Here is a 19,369-nt window from a genome sequence, read left to right as displayed (position 1 = left end):
TGCAGAGTTTTGAAAAATTAAAAAACAGAGTGCGAGACTGGCTCCATTATTATCAAATAATGGAGGCATATAATTTGGACAAAAAACTAGGCTTCCAGGTGGAAAAATCAAAATTGGAAACAGAATTGTTAGACCCTAAAGTTAAGAATATGTCAAGAATGTATAACTTGCTGTTGAAATGGAATACTCAGGATGAAACGGTGAAATCTGCTATGATTAAGGACATAACATTATGATGGCTGACTGGGAACAGTTATGGACCACAGGTATGAAGTTTACGGCATGTAACGCCTTAAAAGAGAACCTAATGAAAATTATTTATAGGTGGTACATAACACCAGTCAAGCTTGCAAAAATCTACCATTTGCCTGATAATAAATGTTGGAAATGTAAGGAGACTGAAGGTACATTCTTTCACCTTTGGTGGACATGCCCAAGGATTAAGAATTTCTGGGAGATGATTTATAATGAAATGAAAAAGATATTTAAATATACCTTCCTGAAGAAACCAGAGGCCTTTCTCCTGGGCATGGTCGGCCAATTGGTGCCAAAAAAGGATAGAACTTTCTTTATGTATGCTACAACAGCAGCAAGAATACTTATCGCAAAGCACTGGAAGACACAAGATCTACCCACCCGGGAAGAATGGCAGATGAAGCTGATGGACTACATGGAATTGGCGGAAATGACTGGCAGAATCTGAGACCAGGGAGAAGAGTCGGTGGAAGAAGATTGGAAAAAATTTAAAGTATATTTACAGAAATATTGTAAAATTAATGAATGTTAGAAGGATGCTAGAATGAAGTTATATGTTATATGCAGAAATGTTATAAAGAAAGTTATATGTTATATGCAGAAATGTTATAAAGAATTAAGTAAAAATAGATTGTTAATGGGCCAAAGTGTAAAATTTAAGGTCAGATTGTGTTAAGATAAATTATAGAACAAAAATTGAGAAAGATGGAAAGGATTTGCTGAAATAGCTAATTGAACTAGAATACAAAAAAGGGAGGTGTGAGGAGGTCGATGAAACAAGTAAATGAAAGATAAAGATGCGGAAATGCTGGATGTGTTTTTAAATGTTTTTGTTTTTCTTATTGTTCTGCTGTATTGTTTTTTGCTTTCCTTTTCTTCTTTGATGTATTGTAAGGTATTGTTTTGCTTTGTTTAATTTTTTATTGTTTCTATTTTCTTTTTTCTTCTTTTCTGTAACTACTAAATCTTTAATAAATATCATTTAAAAAAAAATCTCTCAGTGAAGTTTACTTATGAACACACTTGCAATGGCATGTGGCTGCTATCCATAGTATCTCTACACTTAGGCAAGAAGAACCAGCTGCACAAATACAAGATGGGGGACACCTGGATTGCCAGTAGCACATATGAAAAGAATCTAGGGGACTTAGTAGACCACAAGCTGAACATGAGGCAACAATGTGATGCAGCAGCAAGAAAAGCTAATGCTATTCTAGACTGCATCAACAGTAATAGTCTCGCTCTATTCAGCCTTGGTCAGACTGCACCTGGAGTACTGTGTCCAGTTCTGGGTGCCACAATTTAAGAAGGATATTGAGAAGCTGGAACATGTGCAGAGAGGACAACCAAGATGATCAAGGGTCTGGAAACCAAGCCTTATGAAGAGCACTTGAAGGAGCTGGATATGTTTAGCCTGGAAAAGAGGAGACTGAGAGGAGACATGATAGGCATCTTCAAATATCTGAAGGCCTGCCACATGGAAAAAGGAATAAACTTGCTTTCTCCTGCTCCAGAGGATAGGACCCGAACCAGTGGCTTCAAGTTACAAGAAAGTGGATTCTGACTAAACATCAGGAAGACCTGTCCAATAATAAGAATTGTTCAACAGTGGAACAGACTCCCAAAAGAGGTTTTAAAGCAGAGCTGGATGGTCATCTGCTATGTATGATCTAGTTGAGATTATTGCATTCCAAGGGGTTGGACTAGATGAAACTTGAGATCCCTTCCAACTCTACAACTCTATGATTCTATTATTTAGAAGTGTGATAAATATTCATTTTAAGTGTATTCTGAATGTTTTGGAGAAGTGGATTTTGGTCAAATGAATAACATTTCAGGCACAATTCCAGCTACTGATGAGGCTGCAAACCTGTCATTACAGATGCACCATTGGAATTAATGAGAGGCCTAGCAAGACAAGACAGATGGTATGAACTTGAAGGAGACTGGCTACATACATCTCAGCAGAGGAGTCATATTTTTAAAAAAGATTTAAGAACAAATGTAAAAAAAAAAGTAAAGAAGGAACACACTATCTTGCTAATGCCTTCCGTTAATAACTTAGGGGTGTGGGAGAAAAGGCCAGCATCTTGATGCATTAGCTTTGCAAGGATTCATGGCTCAAGGGGAAGAAAACATGTCCCGAAGGCAGCTCAGGAGCAGTTTTCAACATAAGAACAGTTAAAACGCTACACAGCCATCTCTGTCTTTTTCTCTGTGTGTATTCCAGACCAGGAATACAAATTGCAGCTGTGCAACCTGCTACTGGAGCAAAATTTTGCTTTCCATAACTTTAGCTTTTATTTAATTTTCATTACAGCCAGTTCAAAAATACCCGGAAGAGAAAATAAAATAAGAAATCATTTGTTGTTGAAGCAGGGGTGGCCAACGTGGTGCCCTCCAAATGAGGTTGGACTCAAACTCCCATCAGTCCCAGCTGCTATAGCCAATGTCCAGAGGTGAAGGGAGTTGTAGTCCAACACTACCAGTAGGACAGCCACATTGGTGACCACTGATTTCAGGCGTCTATTGAACACTTTGCTATGCATGTCTGAACTCATGTATAGAAAAGCTGCAAAAAATAAAGTAAAATCGGCAATGAAGATACTGGAGAACTGAGGCAATAAAAACAAGAGCAAGAAGCAGAGCAAGCATTAAGCAGCCATTAAAACCCACAAACCAGAAAAACTGTAAAAGAGCAACACAATTAAAAGACTTATTAAATAAAAAGCTTTTAACCCGACACCTAAATGTCACCAATGAAGGTGCCTCCTGCATCTGCTGTGGGGAGAGCGTCCCAAAGACAAGGCACAACCACTTAATTGCATGTTACAAGTATGATACGCAATAAAATAATTAAATAAAATGCCAGACGAAAGTTCCACTCTGTGGTCCGCATCCATCTGGAAAATGACGCTCCTGATGAGCTCTCTGCTCAGCGGCTGAGAACATGCTTTGCTTGGATGCAGAACATCCCATGTTCAATCCCTGTCATTTCCAGGAAAAAGGATGCTGGGTAGTAGACAAAACTAGGCCAGGACAAATAGTCTGAACCTGCTATAAGGCAGCGTCCTACTAAAAGGTATCACTGCTTCTGCCAAAGCTTCTTTAAGAGAGCAAGATCTCAAGTCCCTAAAGCAGAGCTTTCCAAACTTTTCATGTTGGTGACACAATTTTTAGACATGCACCATTTCACAACACAGTAATACAGTTTCACTAGCAAACTGGAGGTTAAACTAACCCCTTTCCAGCCACAGGAGAAGCGGTTCGCGGTCGTGTGACACACCTATACACTGCAGCCGACACACTAATGTGTCGCAACGCAAAGTTTGGGAAGCTCTGCCCTAAAGACTATGTTGTGAAAAGGCCTTGAAATGCTTGCAGACAGGCAAGGCATCGAATCAGCATCGTGACAGCATGGGCTTAGCTCTGAAGGTGCTACTGAAGAGGCAGTCCACTCAGAACTGAAGCTCAAGTTTGCCATGTTTCTTCCTTTAGGAGGCTATGTTGTTTATCCAGTCTTTCACGTTTGATGTTGTTCCACTTTGGCGGTAACACTGTGCTCTGGGGGACATTTTGCTCTGGGTTTTGCAATGCCTCAAGGGCAGAACATACGGGGAGAGGAAGAAGAATGTGCAGGCAAGCAGATCCAAGGCAAAACTGAATTCTGAGCATCGCAGGAACATCTTGCCCTACCTTTGGTAGGCTGATAACCAAATGTCCAGTTGTTTGAGATCTTTTAGCAGCACTGTTATCTGGCTTCACTTCTGCAGGAAGCACAAGTTGAAACACCTGAAAAACCCAAAACACACAGACAAGGAACTACACCATTTGTGATATAGATACTACAAAAATCAAAAGTTTACCAGACTTAGTTTTGTGGGTTTACGGGGATGTGAAGTATGAATCAGGAAGAATAAAGCATTTGTGACCCAGATAGAAAAACGTGCAGTTATATGAATAACATGTCTTTGATCTGAGAGGATTTTTTTTTACTTAAATCTCTCTTGTGGTATATATTAATACCAATCCTAACGGGTGATTTGCATCTTAAACAGTCCTCATTTACGTTGCAAGTAATGATGAGTGTGTGTGTGTGTGTGTGTGTGTGCGCGCCTTCAAACATACACGTATGCCTTCAGTGTTGTCAGTGAAATGTATGACATTTTAAAGAAGGTTATAGCATGGTACTTAGGTTATATTGGCAACTAAATGAGAATAATTATGCTAGTCTATTTTAGACTGAAAGTAATTTTTAATCTGCATTTAGTAGTGTGATTATGAATACAGCTTCTAATGTTTAGCTTAGCAGCACTGGCATTTTTAAAGTCAAAAAACGAAGAAAATGCAAGATCTACAGGGATTTTTAAAAATGCTCCATCTCTCTAGTCATGATATATTACAGTGCTTAGGGTGATAACTCCACTTCAAGTTATCCCAAATAAAAGCTTTAGCAAGAACAAAAATGGCATGGAAGGGGAACTTGACTCCCCATCTTAGGGCCTTTCTACATCATCAGTTAAATATATCTTCCAATTTTGCTTTTGCATAATACTCCCGAAATGGCTAATTTCAAAAGTTAAGATAGCCCACCTGAATGTAACTGATGCAGTGTGGTGAAGCTGCTTTTCAAAAGTTAGCTAAGAAGTATACTCCAGCCAAGAAAGTGAGTGCAAATGCAACTTTGCATGGCAAATAACAAACGGACTAAGCCTTTTCTTGCCACAGTGTCTTGGTGCCTGTCACCTTATTTCATTTTCACTGACATCATGAGATGCCAAAACTATCAGGGTTCATTAGACTTGGGTCTCAGAGTGGAAACCTACAAGGAACTGAAGGGAGAAGAAAGAGGGCAGGCTTTCTTTGCTTTCTTTGAGTCCCCCAGATTGAAGTGATAAAACTGGAAGGGTGAGGTAATAGTAGCTTTCCTCCTTCACTCCTTCTAGAACTCTTCCCACCAGTCCAATAACATCCATAGAACAAGTCCAGGATTGACATGTTGAAGGAGCCAATATTAGGAAGTGGAAAGGAGTCAAAATTAAACTTCTGAAAAACATAAAATAAAAGCAATAACAACAAAGCATACTAACCTTTCCCTTGATCATTACTCGGACGTAAGTAGGCTGTACATCAATATCAAGTAGGGAGGTATCTAGATGTCTTTGAAATGGGGAGGGAAGGGAGTCCATTTAGTTTAGTAGTTCCTTAATTTATGAGCCTTCCTTAGGAGGATTAAACTCCTCTCTGTTCCCTCCTACAGTGGCTCATGTTACACCAAGAGTCACATGGTTGAATTCAACACTTTTACTCAGACTAGACCCAAAGGGGAAGGGGAGAGAGAGAACAGTGATATCACTCGAGCGACTGAAACAAGATTCAAACCCAAGAAGCAAATCACCCATAGAAGAATACAGGCACACCCAACAGTCAACATAGACTGGGTCTCAATTTGCATGAAACCACAGGTGAGAATGTTTACCGTTGTAGTGAGATAACAAACCTGTCTGGATTAAGGGTTGATGAAATTGCATCAAACCTGCAAATGAAATCCAGTTCAGTACTTTTGCACTAAGGGCCAAAGTAGATGAGATGCCGTCAGATCGCCCATCTCTTTATTTCATTTTTTTAAAGCAGCCTTGGGGGCGCATGACTCGGGTTGAGGCTTGTGTGAGTGTGCTAATGGTCTGCCCTGAAGCATTTTCCTTGATGTCAAAACTCTCCCTTCTCCCACAACACTGGTATTTGGCCCAGTTACGGAAAACAAACAGGCAAACATGTGCAATATAATATTTGCTGCTTCACATAGCCAATCTAAAACCATCCACTGTGCATATGAAAGTATGAATGGAAAGCCAACAGTTGAGTAACTAATAACATTCAGCAGTGTCCAAAAGCAGGCACAGCAGCAGTGCAAATATAGTGATTTTTTTCTGACCTGTATACAGCAAGATCCAAGATGAATTGGTTGTTTGCTTCATCATCTTTTAAAGAGAAAGGAAGCCTAGCAATAATAGCAAAAAGATTTCCACATTACTAGAAATGAAAGAAACAATGTGCAGACTTCAACTACCAGTTGCTTTAGATTTAGCATTAACAAAGACATACTTCTTTTTTTTAACATATCTGCAGAATCCTACAGAATATCACACAAACTGTGCTCTGGTTTATTGCTCGTGAGTGACACGAGGTCAGTTTAATTCAAAACTATATATCAGTGCTGGAAGAGAGACACCTGCTGGCCAAAAACAAACAAGAAGGGGTGATGGTCGAACATTATTCTTCTAGCAGGAACAGAATTTGTTTTGCAAAGTGCTTTCCAGGTCCCATTATTTCAACTAGCTTTACTGAGCTATGCATTACTCTACAAACTGAAATCCTTGAGCAAACCATTGAGAAAATCAGTATATAAGATGATAAAAGTATTTGGGATAGGAACATACGAATCTGCCATCTGGCCCATTTTGGTCTACTCTGACCAGTGCAGCGCTCCAGTCTCTCACACAGAAACTACTGGATACCCAGGGACTGAACCTGGGACTTCCTCCATGCAAAACATGGTCCTTCTCTATAGCTCTGATAGATCTGTTTTGGTTTCAGTGTTCTCCATCCAGTACAGGTCAGGTTATCACATGGGATGTTACAACACCAGAGTGAGAAGGGGCGAGAGTTTAGTATAGTAGCTAAGAGACTGATAATTTTTTTTAAAAAAACTGTTTTGTATCTTGCCTCTTGATAGCCTTAGGGAAGCCATTATTTTCTTAGTCTCAACCCCTGCTCTGCAATGTAAGCTAATATAATGGGCAGTATCCAACCAAAGTCAAGGACTTTTGGCTGTGCAATGGAGCTTCTCCTCCTTCTCCTCAAGCAATCCCCACATGCCCCCTAAATCTGTTCTGGAAAGGTTCCCCTAACGCTCCAGAGCACATTTAGGAATGGCACACAGGGAGAGAAGAGGGAGGGGAAGTTTCATGGCACAAAGAGAAATCTCTGAGCAAATGGAGCTACATTGTTGGATGTTGCCCACCGTTTGTAAAACCTTTGGAATGCTCCAAAGTGCTATTTAAAGGCTAAGAATTATAATAACCTTGGTATAGTTCGATTTCACCAATCCAACATTTTTCACATGCATTCAAACAGGGAAGGGGAACCATATTATTGGACTCTAACTCAAATCAGCCTCAGCCCCCATGTCCACTGGCCAGGAACAATTGTAGACCAGCAAATAGAAGGGCCAAAGAGAGCATTAAAATGCATTAAATCATCTCTGCATTAAAATGACGTTGTGAAACTGAGTTGCACTGGGAGGGGGGGATATTACTGCTTCTCACAAACCTGCTTAACAGTTTATAAAAATCTGGCCCTCAATATGAATCCATTGAAAGAAGGCAATAGTACATATCATTCAGTAACTATTGACAACACGAGTCTCTGGGGCTCTAGAGCTTTCTTCAATATGTCTGTAGCTCCCAGAACCATAATTCCAATCTGTCAACACAACATTTTAAGATATTACACACTTGACGTCTTCACACAAGCAAGCTACTCCTATTTTCGTACAGCTGTCAACACATTTTTACAGCAAAGCAGAGACATCGATAAAACGGTGCGCTTCTTGTGAGACACTGTAGGTAAACATCAATATTTCCTTCCTGCCACTATTCTTCTTTCTTCTCATGGCACTCAGGTACGCAGCAAAGATTTATTCATTCTCTTTGTAACTTACTTGATCTGAATAAAGAAAAGCAGCAAAGGCCAGATCGTCTTTAATGTGGAAATCCTACCTAAGGGACTGGAGGAACTAAGTGTGGGGTCTTGATGTCTATTCAAAAATTCTCCATAACTTGAAACAAGTGTATGCAGCATATGGATTTGGGGAAATATGGAAAATTCATATGTGCATATACATTTATATCGTGAGATTTTAGAATCTGACACAACAATTTCTGGTAAATTCTCAAAACTGTGTATAACTTAACCAATTCCATCACTAAAAGGCCGCACAACCCAAGTGATCATTCCTCCTTACATACTTAGGTTCGTTTATATTCAGAACTCTTCCTTCTGGAGTGATTAAAGTCCTCGGTGGTTTCTCTTTCTTGGTTTGCTCTCTGACAAAGAAAAGTGAGGAAAGGATTTTCAGTATTTTATTGTTTTTTCTCTCTTTCTCATCCTTTCTTCAAGGTAACCAAGACAGAAATGGGAAGGCAAGAGGAAGATTTTTGGGTGTGAACTAGCTTTTAAATAAAACACAAAAACATTTGCTTAATGCAAGGAGGACACCTGGCATATTGCTCTACTTTAGAAATGCAAACAAAGTTAAAACTGCAGTCAGTTACGTTGTGATCCCCCAATTGGCTCAGTTCTTGGATAATAAATGCCAATCCAAACAGAAGGATTTTATGCTATTTCCAAATAACTGCTCTGTCAATGCTAGTCTTAAGCACCTAATTTTAATGAAACTTACTCCCAAAGGAGTATACTTATAACCAAGGTGCCTATGCCCCTGCTGTTTGAACATGGTGCATGAATAACATTGTAAAGAAGGAGTGCTTGGCTGATTTCACTGCATGCAATGGAACCTTAAAAAGAGGAGCTCTCCATGGTACTTTGAAAGCAAGTCATGTATGGTTATCGCAACGAGTTCTAATGTAGAGATGGTGGCTGCTTCTTCGTGAGCACTGGAGCCAGCAAATATTCCGCAAATAGAACTGCAATAGTCTAACCCCCAATCTCTCTGCAAAATCTTCCCCTCCTGCCCTTAGCAAAATATAAGCACGCTGGAATATACAGTGGTACCTCTAGTTGCGTTCCGCTCGTTACGGACTTTCAGCTTACGAATGCGGCAAACCCGGAAGTGTTTACTTCCGGGTTTGCCACACGCACATGTGCAGAAGCGATCTGTGCGCTTTGCGCATGGGCAGAAGTGATCTGCGCACTTCGTGCATGCACAGAAGCGCTCAATCGTGCTGCACACATGCGCGGAAGAGGCGCTCTAGTTGCGGACTTTTCAGGGTGCGAATGGCACCCCGAAACAGATTAAGTACACAACTAGAGGTACCACTGTACTCCATATGCTTAAGTCAGTGTTTTTTAAAACTGAAAGGCTTATGCCCTCCCACAGGGAGAGTGTGTCACACACATATATTTTGTGCAATGGGTCTGCAAAAGTACAGTGAAAATGCTTGCCTGATTTCAAGAGGAAAGGATAGGTTCCAAAGCATAGGTTTTGCCACACTTAAAAGTCGGATTTCTTACAGGTGCTGAATGAGAAGTATGTGCAACTTATAACAGTGCCAGTTCTGCAGATCAAAGTGACCAAGTGGTCATATACGGGGTGAAGCAATCCTGCAAGTAAACTGGCCCCAATCTATTAAGGCAGTGGTTTTCAACCTGTGTGCCATGGCACGCTGGGGTGCCTTGAATGATGGTCAGGGGTGCCGCGGGCAACACTGGGATCTGTCCCTCTTTCTTTCCCTCCCTCCTCTGATGCCCTCTCATGTCCCTGCCTCCCAAAAGCTTGCACAGTTGTTTATTGCAGCAGCCCTGGCTATAAGCTCTGCATGCGAATGGTGCCTCTGGGAGGCACCTCTGTTTGGGGCGGGGTGGGGGGGGGCAGCTCAGAGACCAGGGACAACAGCAGCATTTGCCCGAAGGACTCCCAAGGAGAGGGGAGAGGAGAAGTGGCTGAAGGAACACTCCACAAGGGAGTGTATTTGAAAAAGGGTGAGAGGCTGTCATTTCTACAGGCAACGGGTGACATAACTGGGCTTCTAAGCCCTACAGAAGTGCTGCAGAAAGAATGTAGTTGGTTAAGGGAGCCATGGACTCAAAAAGGTTGAAAACCTGGAACCCTCCGGAGACCCACTCCCCAAGAAATCAACAACAGACAAAGAAGTGTGTAAGCACAAACAAGGACAAGAAAATGTGCAGAAGGGGCCTAGAAGAGACTTAAGGGCCTCGGACATAAGAACACCAGATTGATGGACTGGATGTAATGGACAGAAAGGACTGACATGACCCGAAACCAGGAAGAAGGGACGTTGGATAAAAATTAGAGATATCAAGGGAAATTCTTTTGTTAATTTTGGAATTAGTGCAACATTAATGAAATACCAGGAAATATGCCGGAAAGGAACTAAATTGGCTTTAGCAGAAATGATTTAAGGAGATATGAATGAATATGACGTAAACTTTGAAATTTTAAGATTTTTAAGATAAGATAAGGTTAAAGAGATTAAGGTAAATTGAATAACAGATTAAATTAAAAGATGGAAAGGTTATGTTGAATTAATAAATAAGATAGATTGTGAAGATTAATTATTAAAATTAAAATTGAGAAACGTGGGATGAATTTGCTGGAATAAATGAATTAAACTAGAATACAAAAAGGGAGGTGTGAGGAAGTTCAAGAAATAAGCAAATGAAAAGTTGTAATCTGAGATATGTACTTTTCTTTTTTCTTTTTTGGTTTTTCTTCTTGTTTTATTTTTTGCTGTATTTTTTGTTTTTCTTGTTTTTGTTTATGTATTGATGAAATTTTGAATAAATATCATTTTTTTAAAAAACAACAAAAAGGTTGAAAACTTCTGTATTAAGGGCTTAATATACTGATAGTAAGACCTTGAACTTGGTCCAGTAGGAAATAGGCAACCAGTGCAGATCTAGAGCATAGAGTATATGAAGTGCTTCATATTCATTATCTCAGGAACCTCCACAAAGACACTGCAAAGTAGGCCAGTATTATTTCCCACCCACCAAGCACACTGGTGCTGAAGGAGAACATCTTGCCTATTCTCCCAGCTACATGGGAGTATCTTATCTAAGAGTAGCTCCTGCAACACTGGGATAAATTTTAAACTACTCAACGACCTGGGCAGAACCATAGTGCAATTCTGGCACAGATACAAGATTTGAACCTGAGATTTCATGGCTCAGTCACCACTCAGCCAGTCTCATGAGAGAATTTGATTAGTCCCATCTAGTGGAGCGAATGGAAGCAATCCACCCACAGATCCCCTTCTCTACTGGAGGAAGATCACTTCCAAGCTTTTACCATTTCCTGTACTCAAGCATCACCTCACTTACCTTAACTTGCTTTAACTTGCTTTAACCACTGCTTTAAACTACTGCAGGGTACCACGGGGCATTTATATGGGTACAATCTACAGCAGGGTGGCGCTGTGGGTAAAACCTCAGCGCCTAGGACTTGCCGATCACATGGTCGGCGGTTTGAATCCCCGCAGCGGGGTGCGCTCCCGTCGTTCGGTCCCAGCGCCTGCCAACCTAGCAGTTCGAAAGCACCTCCGGGTGCAAGTAGACAAATAGGGACCGCTTACCAGCGGGAAGGTAAACGGCGTTCCGTGTGCTGCGCTGGCTTGCCAGATGCAGCTTTGTCACGCTGGCCACGTGACCCGGAAGTGTCTCCAGACAGCGCTGGCTCCCGGCCTATAAAGTGAGATGAGCGCACCACCCTAGAGTCTGGCAAGACTGGCCCGTACGGGCAGGGGTACCTTTACCTTTACCTTTAATCTACAGCAGACACTCATAGGCAACATCTGCAATATTTTTGTGGCATAATAGTTACTGCCCTAATAAGGATTCTGGATCTTTTCTTACAGTCCCACACAGCTATCTCTACTTTTTTATTTCTGCAATAAAGATGTTGTGCAGATTATAGTCATTAGACCTAAGCGATGCTGAATGTCGCTGAGATAGAAGGGGCAAAGATTAACAATATTTGGTATTGTGGATAAGTGAAAATCAGTGCAAACATGGCAAAAGTGCATTAGAATTATACCTGTTTTCTTTTGCTTTATTTTTTTCTTCAATATATCTGTGAGCTTCTAACCTAGCCTCCGGAGTATGAGGCACAGGTTCCTCCCAAAAGGCTCTCTCTTCTTCATCATCTTCCTTTATCACTAAATCACGGTATTCATTTCCTTCTTCAGCCTTCTGCTGGTTCTCTTTCTCTCTTACAGAATATGGGCTGAAAAAAGCAACACGCACACAAAGTATCTTTGAAACTTTATTAATTTTAAATCATACCCCGCTTTTCAATAATATTTATGGCATGCATTACACTGTAATAAAATATGATTGAAAGTGGCAGCTAAAAATGTAAAAGTCTGGGAATAAAAATGTTTTCACCAGGCGCTTAAAGTTTAGCAATGTGGATGCCAGGCAAGTCTCATAGAGGAAGTAATTCCATAATTATGGTGCCACCACAGAGAAGGCCATTTCTCCAGGTTGCACCCATTTTGCTTCAGATGGCAGGGCAGATACTGACGGAGATTCTCAGCACATGAGAGCCCTGTGTGACCTAAAGAGACATATGATAGCCTACCATTATGCTATACATAAGTCTTTCCAGGGCAGAAAAAAAAATCTGTATCAAGAGAAAGATATAAAATAGGCTAATAAAAACACATACATGCTGTTATTGATGTCTGTGTACCACCGTCCATCGTATCCTGGATTATATTTCTTTTGATTCTCGTTTTTCTTCTTTTTCTCCTGCTTTTCTTGTATCCTTCTCTGTGCCTCTTCTTTTTCTTGTCTTCTTTTAATCAGGTAGGCCTTCTCCTGCTCTTGGATTTGTTTTGCTACCTCAGGGTAGCTCTGAAAAGCCTGAATCCTCTCTGAACGTCCTATCTCTTTAGAATCCAAAAACTTAAAGGGAGGGAACAAAATAAAAGCTCAATACAAACACCAAAGAAATCCACCCCCCATTCAATCATTTTTATTAAATCCATTTTAGTATACAACGGAAATAAAAACTACCCACTGATTCTCCATGATGCTTGACCTCAGCATACTATAGCCCAGGTGACTAACCTTCTTCAGGCCAAAGATCACATTGGCTTATTGCAAACTCTTCCAGAGTTGTACACCCAAAGTGGTTTATTGTGGCTCTTTCACATCACAGCAAAGTATGATTTCCTGTTATACCTGAACTGGGTCATTGTGGAGGTTACTTGATGCCACACTGTGTATGTTTCTTAAAGCTACTTTACGCAAATCATTTTTAACTTCATGAAGGAAACAGAAGTTTTAGACAAGAGTCTAAAACGTAATTACATGTGGACTAGTTTTTACAAACTATTAACAAGACTGGTGTACGTACAGCTATGTTTTGCTCCAGGAAAAATCAAAAGCAAGTCAGTCAGTGGTCATAAACTTGACTTTTACCAATTCCTTCTTTTCATCTTGCCTAGTAAACATCAGGTGAAAAGATTAAAATATGCAAAATTTGCCCCTGATTAAAAACCATAGTTAAGAAGCATACTGCCTTTATTTTTAGATCATGCATCCATGTGTTGGAAGAGGTACCATCTTAGAGAAGGAAATCCATCCTATGTTCCTCTTTTAGGATGGTACTGGCAATATGCATATTTATTAGCACATGTATTAAAAATAATTAAGAAATTATATCCTGCCCAATTAATCAAATGCATGTTTTTAGTTGATTAACAGTTGAGACCTATACAATGCAAACCTATACAACGACTCTCCACGTTAGCCATTTTTAGAAAACAGGTCAAAACATAATTATTTGCCCCAGCCTTTGGAACCTGATAGTGATGGATACTGGTTAGAGTGGAGGCTTAATGCTGCTGTTTTTACAGTGGATATATGGCTTTGCTTTGTTTTATATTACTGTTTATACTGCATGTTGTATTATCAGCCACACTGTGCTCTAATCTGGAGGAAGGGCAGAGTATAAAGACTTTGAATTAATTAATTCGTGTCTAAGCCCTACTGTGTTCAACTGGTAAAACAAATGAACCAAATTAATGCTACATCTCTAATCTATATTTTGCTTTAGTGTGTTGGATTAACCTGGCCCTTGACACAAAGGTGCTTGCAGTTAATATTTTACATGAGACGTACTTTGAGTTGATGAAGGGTAGCAACGACAAACTGCCTATAACCTTCAAAATCAGTGCAGGGGTTTCCGGTAAGGAAGAGCTCTTTAAGGTGTATGTTGTTTTTCAGGGCCTTAACACTGGACAATTCTCCAACAAAATTAGCTGTCAAATCCAGCTTCTGCAATTCTTCACAGCCTATTTGGCAAATATGAGAGGGTTTAAAGAAAAATCATTATTAACTCTTCATTTAATAAGCACACCCTCTCACCTCCAAGTCATCATGGGACACAGCTCCTGCTTGCCTTTCAATTCACAAACAAAAACGTCAGATTCTAAGAAGACAACTGACATCTTAAAAATTAGGAAAGTGTGCTTGTTTTTAACTCAGACTTCTTGTAAAACAGAAGAGTCAATTAAAGAGGATGTTCATTTGATATGTGTAAAAATTGAGAACTACGTGCAGAGTTTGCTTCTGACCTATCTAGTCCAGCATCCTGTTCTCACAGTGGCCAACCAAATGCCTGTGGGAAGTGAGCAGGATTCAAGCACAACAGCACCCTCTCTTCCTGTGCTTTCCAGCAGCTGGTATTCCTCCTCCTCCTCATCATCATAGTAATAATAATTCATTATTTAAACCCTGCCCATCTGGCTGGGCTTCCCCAGCCACTTTGGGCTGCTTCCAACAAAATATCAAAATACCGTAATGCATCAAACATTAAAAGCTTCCCTAAACAGGGCTGCCTTCAGATGTCTTCTAAAAGTCTGGTAGTTGTTGTTCTCTTTGACATCTGGTGGGAGGGCGTTCCACAGGGCGGGTGCCACTACCGAGAAGGCCCTCTGCCTGGTTCCCTGTAACTTGGCTTCTCACAATGAGGGAACCGCCAGAAGGCCCTCGGCACTGGACCTCAGTGTCCAGGCTGAATGATGGGGGTGGAGACGCTCCTTCAGATATACTGGACCGAGGCCATTTAGGGCTTTAAAGGTCAGCACCAACACTTTGAATTGTGCTCAGAAACGTACTGGGAGCCAATGTAGGTCTTTCAAGAAAATTCAAAAAGCATTGCTGCCTCCAACTGTGGAGGTGGAGCACAGGCATAATTACTAGCAGCCATTGATAGCCCTCGCCTACATGAATTTGTCTAATCCTCTTTTAAAGCCATCTAAGTTGGTGGCCATCACTGCCCTATGTGGGAGCAAGTTCCACAGTTTAACTATGTACTGTGTGAATAAGTATTTATTTTATCTTTATTTATTTATCCATCTTAATAGCCTTAACAAGAACACATCAGTAGCCCTAAATAAACAGAACAATTAATGTCTCTCTACTGACTTGCTAGTGGGTAATCCCATTTAGAGCTGATACCTTTCCGGATCATATACAGCAGGATTATTTAAATTATTTTAGCAACCTTGCCCTGAAACATTGCCCCTTTGCTGGACTGTTGCTTTGCCCAGCTAGCATACAAGAAATCTTAGCCTTAACACTCCTGTAGCAGAGGGAATAGTACAGAACTGTAATTGCTATCATTTCTGTCTTGCACCTGCTTCCTGTATTTAGACCATTTGCTCCCTCCTGTTCTCTACATGTGGCCACTAGGAACTTTTGCTTTCCTTTGATCGTAGACATGTTCTTATAGGATATAATCTATTAGAGGTGCTTAGCCTGGGGTGGACCCCATCTCAAAAAAGGGAAAAATTCAATCAGATTATATATAATACGTCTAAGATTTATAGTTTTATGTGACCCAGATGATTAGAGGGTTAATTTTGCAACTCTGAGCTTCCAAGGTGGAAATTCTTTCGTCGATACAGTTGTCTCACAGAAAAGCAGGATGAAATCAGAAGGGAGAAACAGTAGTTCTCCAGAGTTATATGCAATAATATACTGGGAACTTCATTTATATTCTGATTAATCTTAGCATTCATTTGGGCTGTTATCAGTTTCCATTTTTAAAGAGACTCTAGCTACAGCAATATGCTTCTGCCTTGCACACTGAATGTTTCTCCTGCAATTGGTTGCTAAATTGGTCTGTGATTTTTCCACATTCTTTCATAACTGGCTTGTGCTGTGAAGAATGTAACTAACATTCAGAAGTGACTCCCCCTAAGCTCAGTCAGACTTAATTTTGGGCAAATGGATGTAGAACACAGCCTCACACTGCAATCTTACACAGGTCTACTGAGAAGTAAACTCCACAGTTTTCAGTGGAACTTACTCCCAAAAAAGTCTACATTATCTCATTTCCTCTGCTGAAAGATGGGATAACAAGATGAAAAGGTGGACAGGGCTCCTGAACCTTTAATAGATGTATAGAAAAGTGGATTTCAGCCCTGAAGCATATCATGCAAGCTGCACCTGCTGAAGTCCCCTCTTCTACACGACTATTAAAGGTGCTACAGTTTTCAAATGGCTGCCCTCCTACACAATCAGATTAACATATGAAGCTGATATTGAGCCAGATCTTTGGTTCATTTTTCATGGCCACATCCTCCATCTCAGAGTCAGAGTCAGAAGAGCTGGCCAAGTCTAGGGCTGCTGCATGGCCAGCTGGGGAATAGGACCTGGTTCTCAAGGCTGATGGTTTGGAGCCCATGGAACCTTACGCTGGTGGTCGAGAACTTGTAGAGCCTGAGTCAGGAAACTCACAGATGCCGTCCTCTGAGCCTGACTCGGTGGAGGAATCTAGTCCCTCCTGCACTGCTGTGTCTGCACACCAGGTGGGAGTTCACAGAAAGAATGTGAGGCACTTGTCTTCAAGCCAAGGAGACAACCCTCTCAGATCCATAGTCTTCAGGCCAAAGGACTAGAGCCTGGAAAGGGCAGAGTGGAGGGAAGTACTCATAAAAGCCTGTTTACCTCCAGCCTTTGTTGGAGCAAGCTGCTCACCTGGATCTACTCAAGGCTGGCTGGCCTTGACTTTATTCCCACCTGGTATGGCGGAGTCAGGACATCACTGAGCCAGCAGCATCTACGCTGGCTGGCAGTAGCTCTCTGAGATTTCAGACATAAAGCAGAGCTTCCAAGGGTGAAACTAAGCTATGTTCCTGTCTGCTTGCATGCACACCTGCTTTCCATCTGCCCAACCTGCACATTATATAAACAAACAAAACAGGTCTCCAGCACTTTCTCCTCACAATAAAACTCTCCCCCTGAAGCCTCCTGCTTTTTGTGGGAGAGAAACAGTGACATGCTTGAAATGTTAGAAGCTCACATTTTGTTCTCAAAATCAAGTCATCCCCCTAACCCTAAGAATTCTAGAAACAGCATAGCCAAGGATCCATTTCTAGAGATGAGGGTGAGGCATACTAGAATATACTGGCCCTAAATTAATCTTACCACCATTTAAATGCACAGCCTTACAGAAGATATTTGATTAACCAGTCCGACTGCACAGCTACCTTTTGGCTAGCTTGCATAGTTCAGCAGTCCAACTGCCGCACTGGAGAATTGGGCAATCACTCGAAATATATTGCCATGACTATTTAAGCACAATGCAGTCATACCTCATGTTGCGTCTACTTCAGGTTACGTGTTTTCGTGTTGTGTCCCACGGCAACCCAGAAGTACCGGAACGAGTTACTTCGGGGTTTTGCCGCTCGCGCATGCGCAGAAGAGCTAAATCACACCGTGCGCATGCGCAGACACAGTGCTTCAACATGCGTCAGTTCTGTGTTATGGACGGGCCTCCAGAACGGATCCCATCCATAGCACGAGGTTCCACTGTACTCCAAAGCTTCAATCTAGTGTTGTGCCAGCTCACTCAAATAACGTATCAACAAAATTCTGTGGGCTGAAGGACTTATGTGTGAAGATCACGTACAATGTTTTGATGTCACAGGCTGTTGGGAAAGGATCCCCTGCAGACAAAACTCAAGTGAGAGCAGGTCTCTTTCTCACCCAGACTAATGAATAAGCCTGGCATGGAAGTACTTATATTGAGCATCACCTGTCAATTCAAGGAGGTGTCTCAAGCTGGATAAAGTTTGTTCCACTTGCTGAATGCAAACATCTCTGCTTGATATTCCTTCTGTTGACAGGTTCAATAACTTGAACCTAGACAAGTTAATAAATATCTCCTTCCGAGAAACAGAAAATCCATGTGTGCCCAGAATCCAGCAGGGTTTCAGCAGTACCATTCTCTATCATAAAAAGATGAATCCTTTTCCATATTAACAAGCATGACTTACATATTTTTTTTTGTAAGGCAAAGATCTTACCTTCCAAATTCTCAATTTTTTCAATGTTGTTTAAAGCCAAATTTAAATATTCAAGTTTCTTCAGTTTGCTAACATTTTCTGAAACAGAATTTATTAATGATCACGTCAATCTGCAAGGTTAGGCTTAATGAAGACACAGTAATAGTTTTTAAATTACCAACTGAGCAGAAATTAAAACAGGCCAAAAAAAAAAAAGTCTTCAAGAAGCCAAAAGACCACAGTGTTATTAATACTATTATTATTCATTTCATTTCTGCACCTCTCTCTATATTTTTAAGAGGATGAATCAAAGCATTACCATTCCATTCAAATAAATTAGAAGACTAGTGAATGAATTCAGTTCAAATGGAAGGGGAATTGAGATGACAGTGGCTCTGCTAAGAATGGGATTGGATCTCTGTCCCCCAAAAGCAGCATTCTGGGAGCAGGAACAGGCAGCAGGGATTTAAGCAGGATGCTCATAAAAGGTAAAGGTACCCCTGCCCGTTCGGGCCAGTCTTGCCAGACTCTAGGGTTGTGCGCTCATCTCACTCTATAGGCCGGGAGCCAGCGCTGTCCGCAGACACTTCCGGGTCACGTGGCCAGCGTGACAAGCTGCATCTGGCGAGCCAGCACAGCACACAGAACGCCGTTTACCTTCCCGCTGGTAAGCGGTCCCTATTTATCTACTTGCACCCGGAGGTGCTTTCGAACTGCTAGGTTGGCAGGCGCTGGGACTGAACAACGGGAGCGCACCCCGCCGCGGGGATTCGAACCGCCGACCATGTGATCGCCAAGTCCTATGACCTGGCAAAAAATGGAAGTGTAAGACAAGCTATTTTAAAGGCTTGTTTACTTTTTTGATAGGCTTGAACCAGCTCAGCAGGCAGAAGGCTTGCTCCTGAAGGAGTTTTGGATCTGGCATCACTCTATGCTGGCTTAAAATGACAGCTTGCTTTACACCAGCTTCTTGAGATTAAGGGAGTGACCCTATACACAATTTACTCACCGCATTTGTAAGTTTCAGAGGAAGCAGAAAGGTAAATTAA

The 19,369-nt window shown here is 41.2% G+C and overlaps 1 protein-coding gene across 3 annotated transcripts in view; it reads right to left on the bottom strand.

Annotated features, from left to right (window-relative positions):
* DNAAF11 (dynein axonemal assembly factor 11) overlaps positions 1-19,369 on the bottom strand; it is a 40,117-nt gene that overhangs the window by 17,890 nt on the left and 2,858 nt on the right. For 2 of the 3 annotated variants that reach the window (XM_053395282.1, XM_053395280.1), the window contains exons 3-10: positions 18,342-18,419; positions 14,146-14,318; positions 12,686-12,924; positions 12,053-12,241; positions 8,286-8,363; positions 6,191-6,256; positions 5,346-5,415; positions 3,952-4,047 (exon numbers count right to left, since the gene is read on the bottom strand). In XM_053395282.1, the coding sequence (XP_053251257.1) occupies positions 3,952-4,047; positions 5,346-5,415; positions 6,191-6,256; positions 8,286-8,363; positions 12,053-12,241; positions 12,686-12,924; positions 14,146-14,318; positions 18,342-18,419 (989 nt within the window). The remainder of the gene's footprint in view (positions 1-3,951; positions 4,048-5,345; positions 5,416-6,190; positions 6,257-8,285; positions 8,364-12,052; positions 12,242-12,685; positions 12,925-14,145; positions 14,319-18,341; positions 18,420-19,369) is intronic. The other variant, XM_053395281.1, reaches the window with a different exon arrangement.

Source organism: Podarcis raffonei, chromosome 7 (assembly GCF_027172205.1).
Source record: "Podarcis raffonei isolate rPodRaf1 chromosome 7, rPodRaf1.pri, whole genome shotgun sequence".
In the NCBI taxonomy this organism is placed as follows: domain Eukaryota; kingdom Metazoa; phylum Chordata; class Lepidosauria; order Squamata; family Lacertidae; genus Podarcis; species Podarcis raffonei.
Note: the sequence above shows the minus strand (reverse complement) of the source record. Positions and strands in the feature narration are given on the sequence as shown.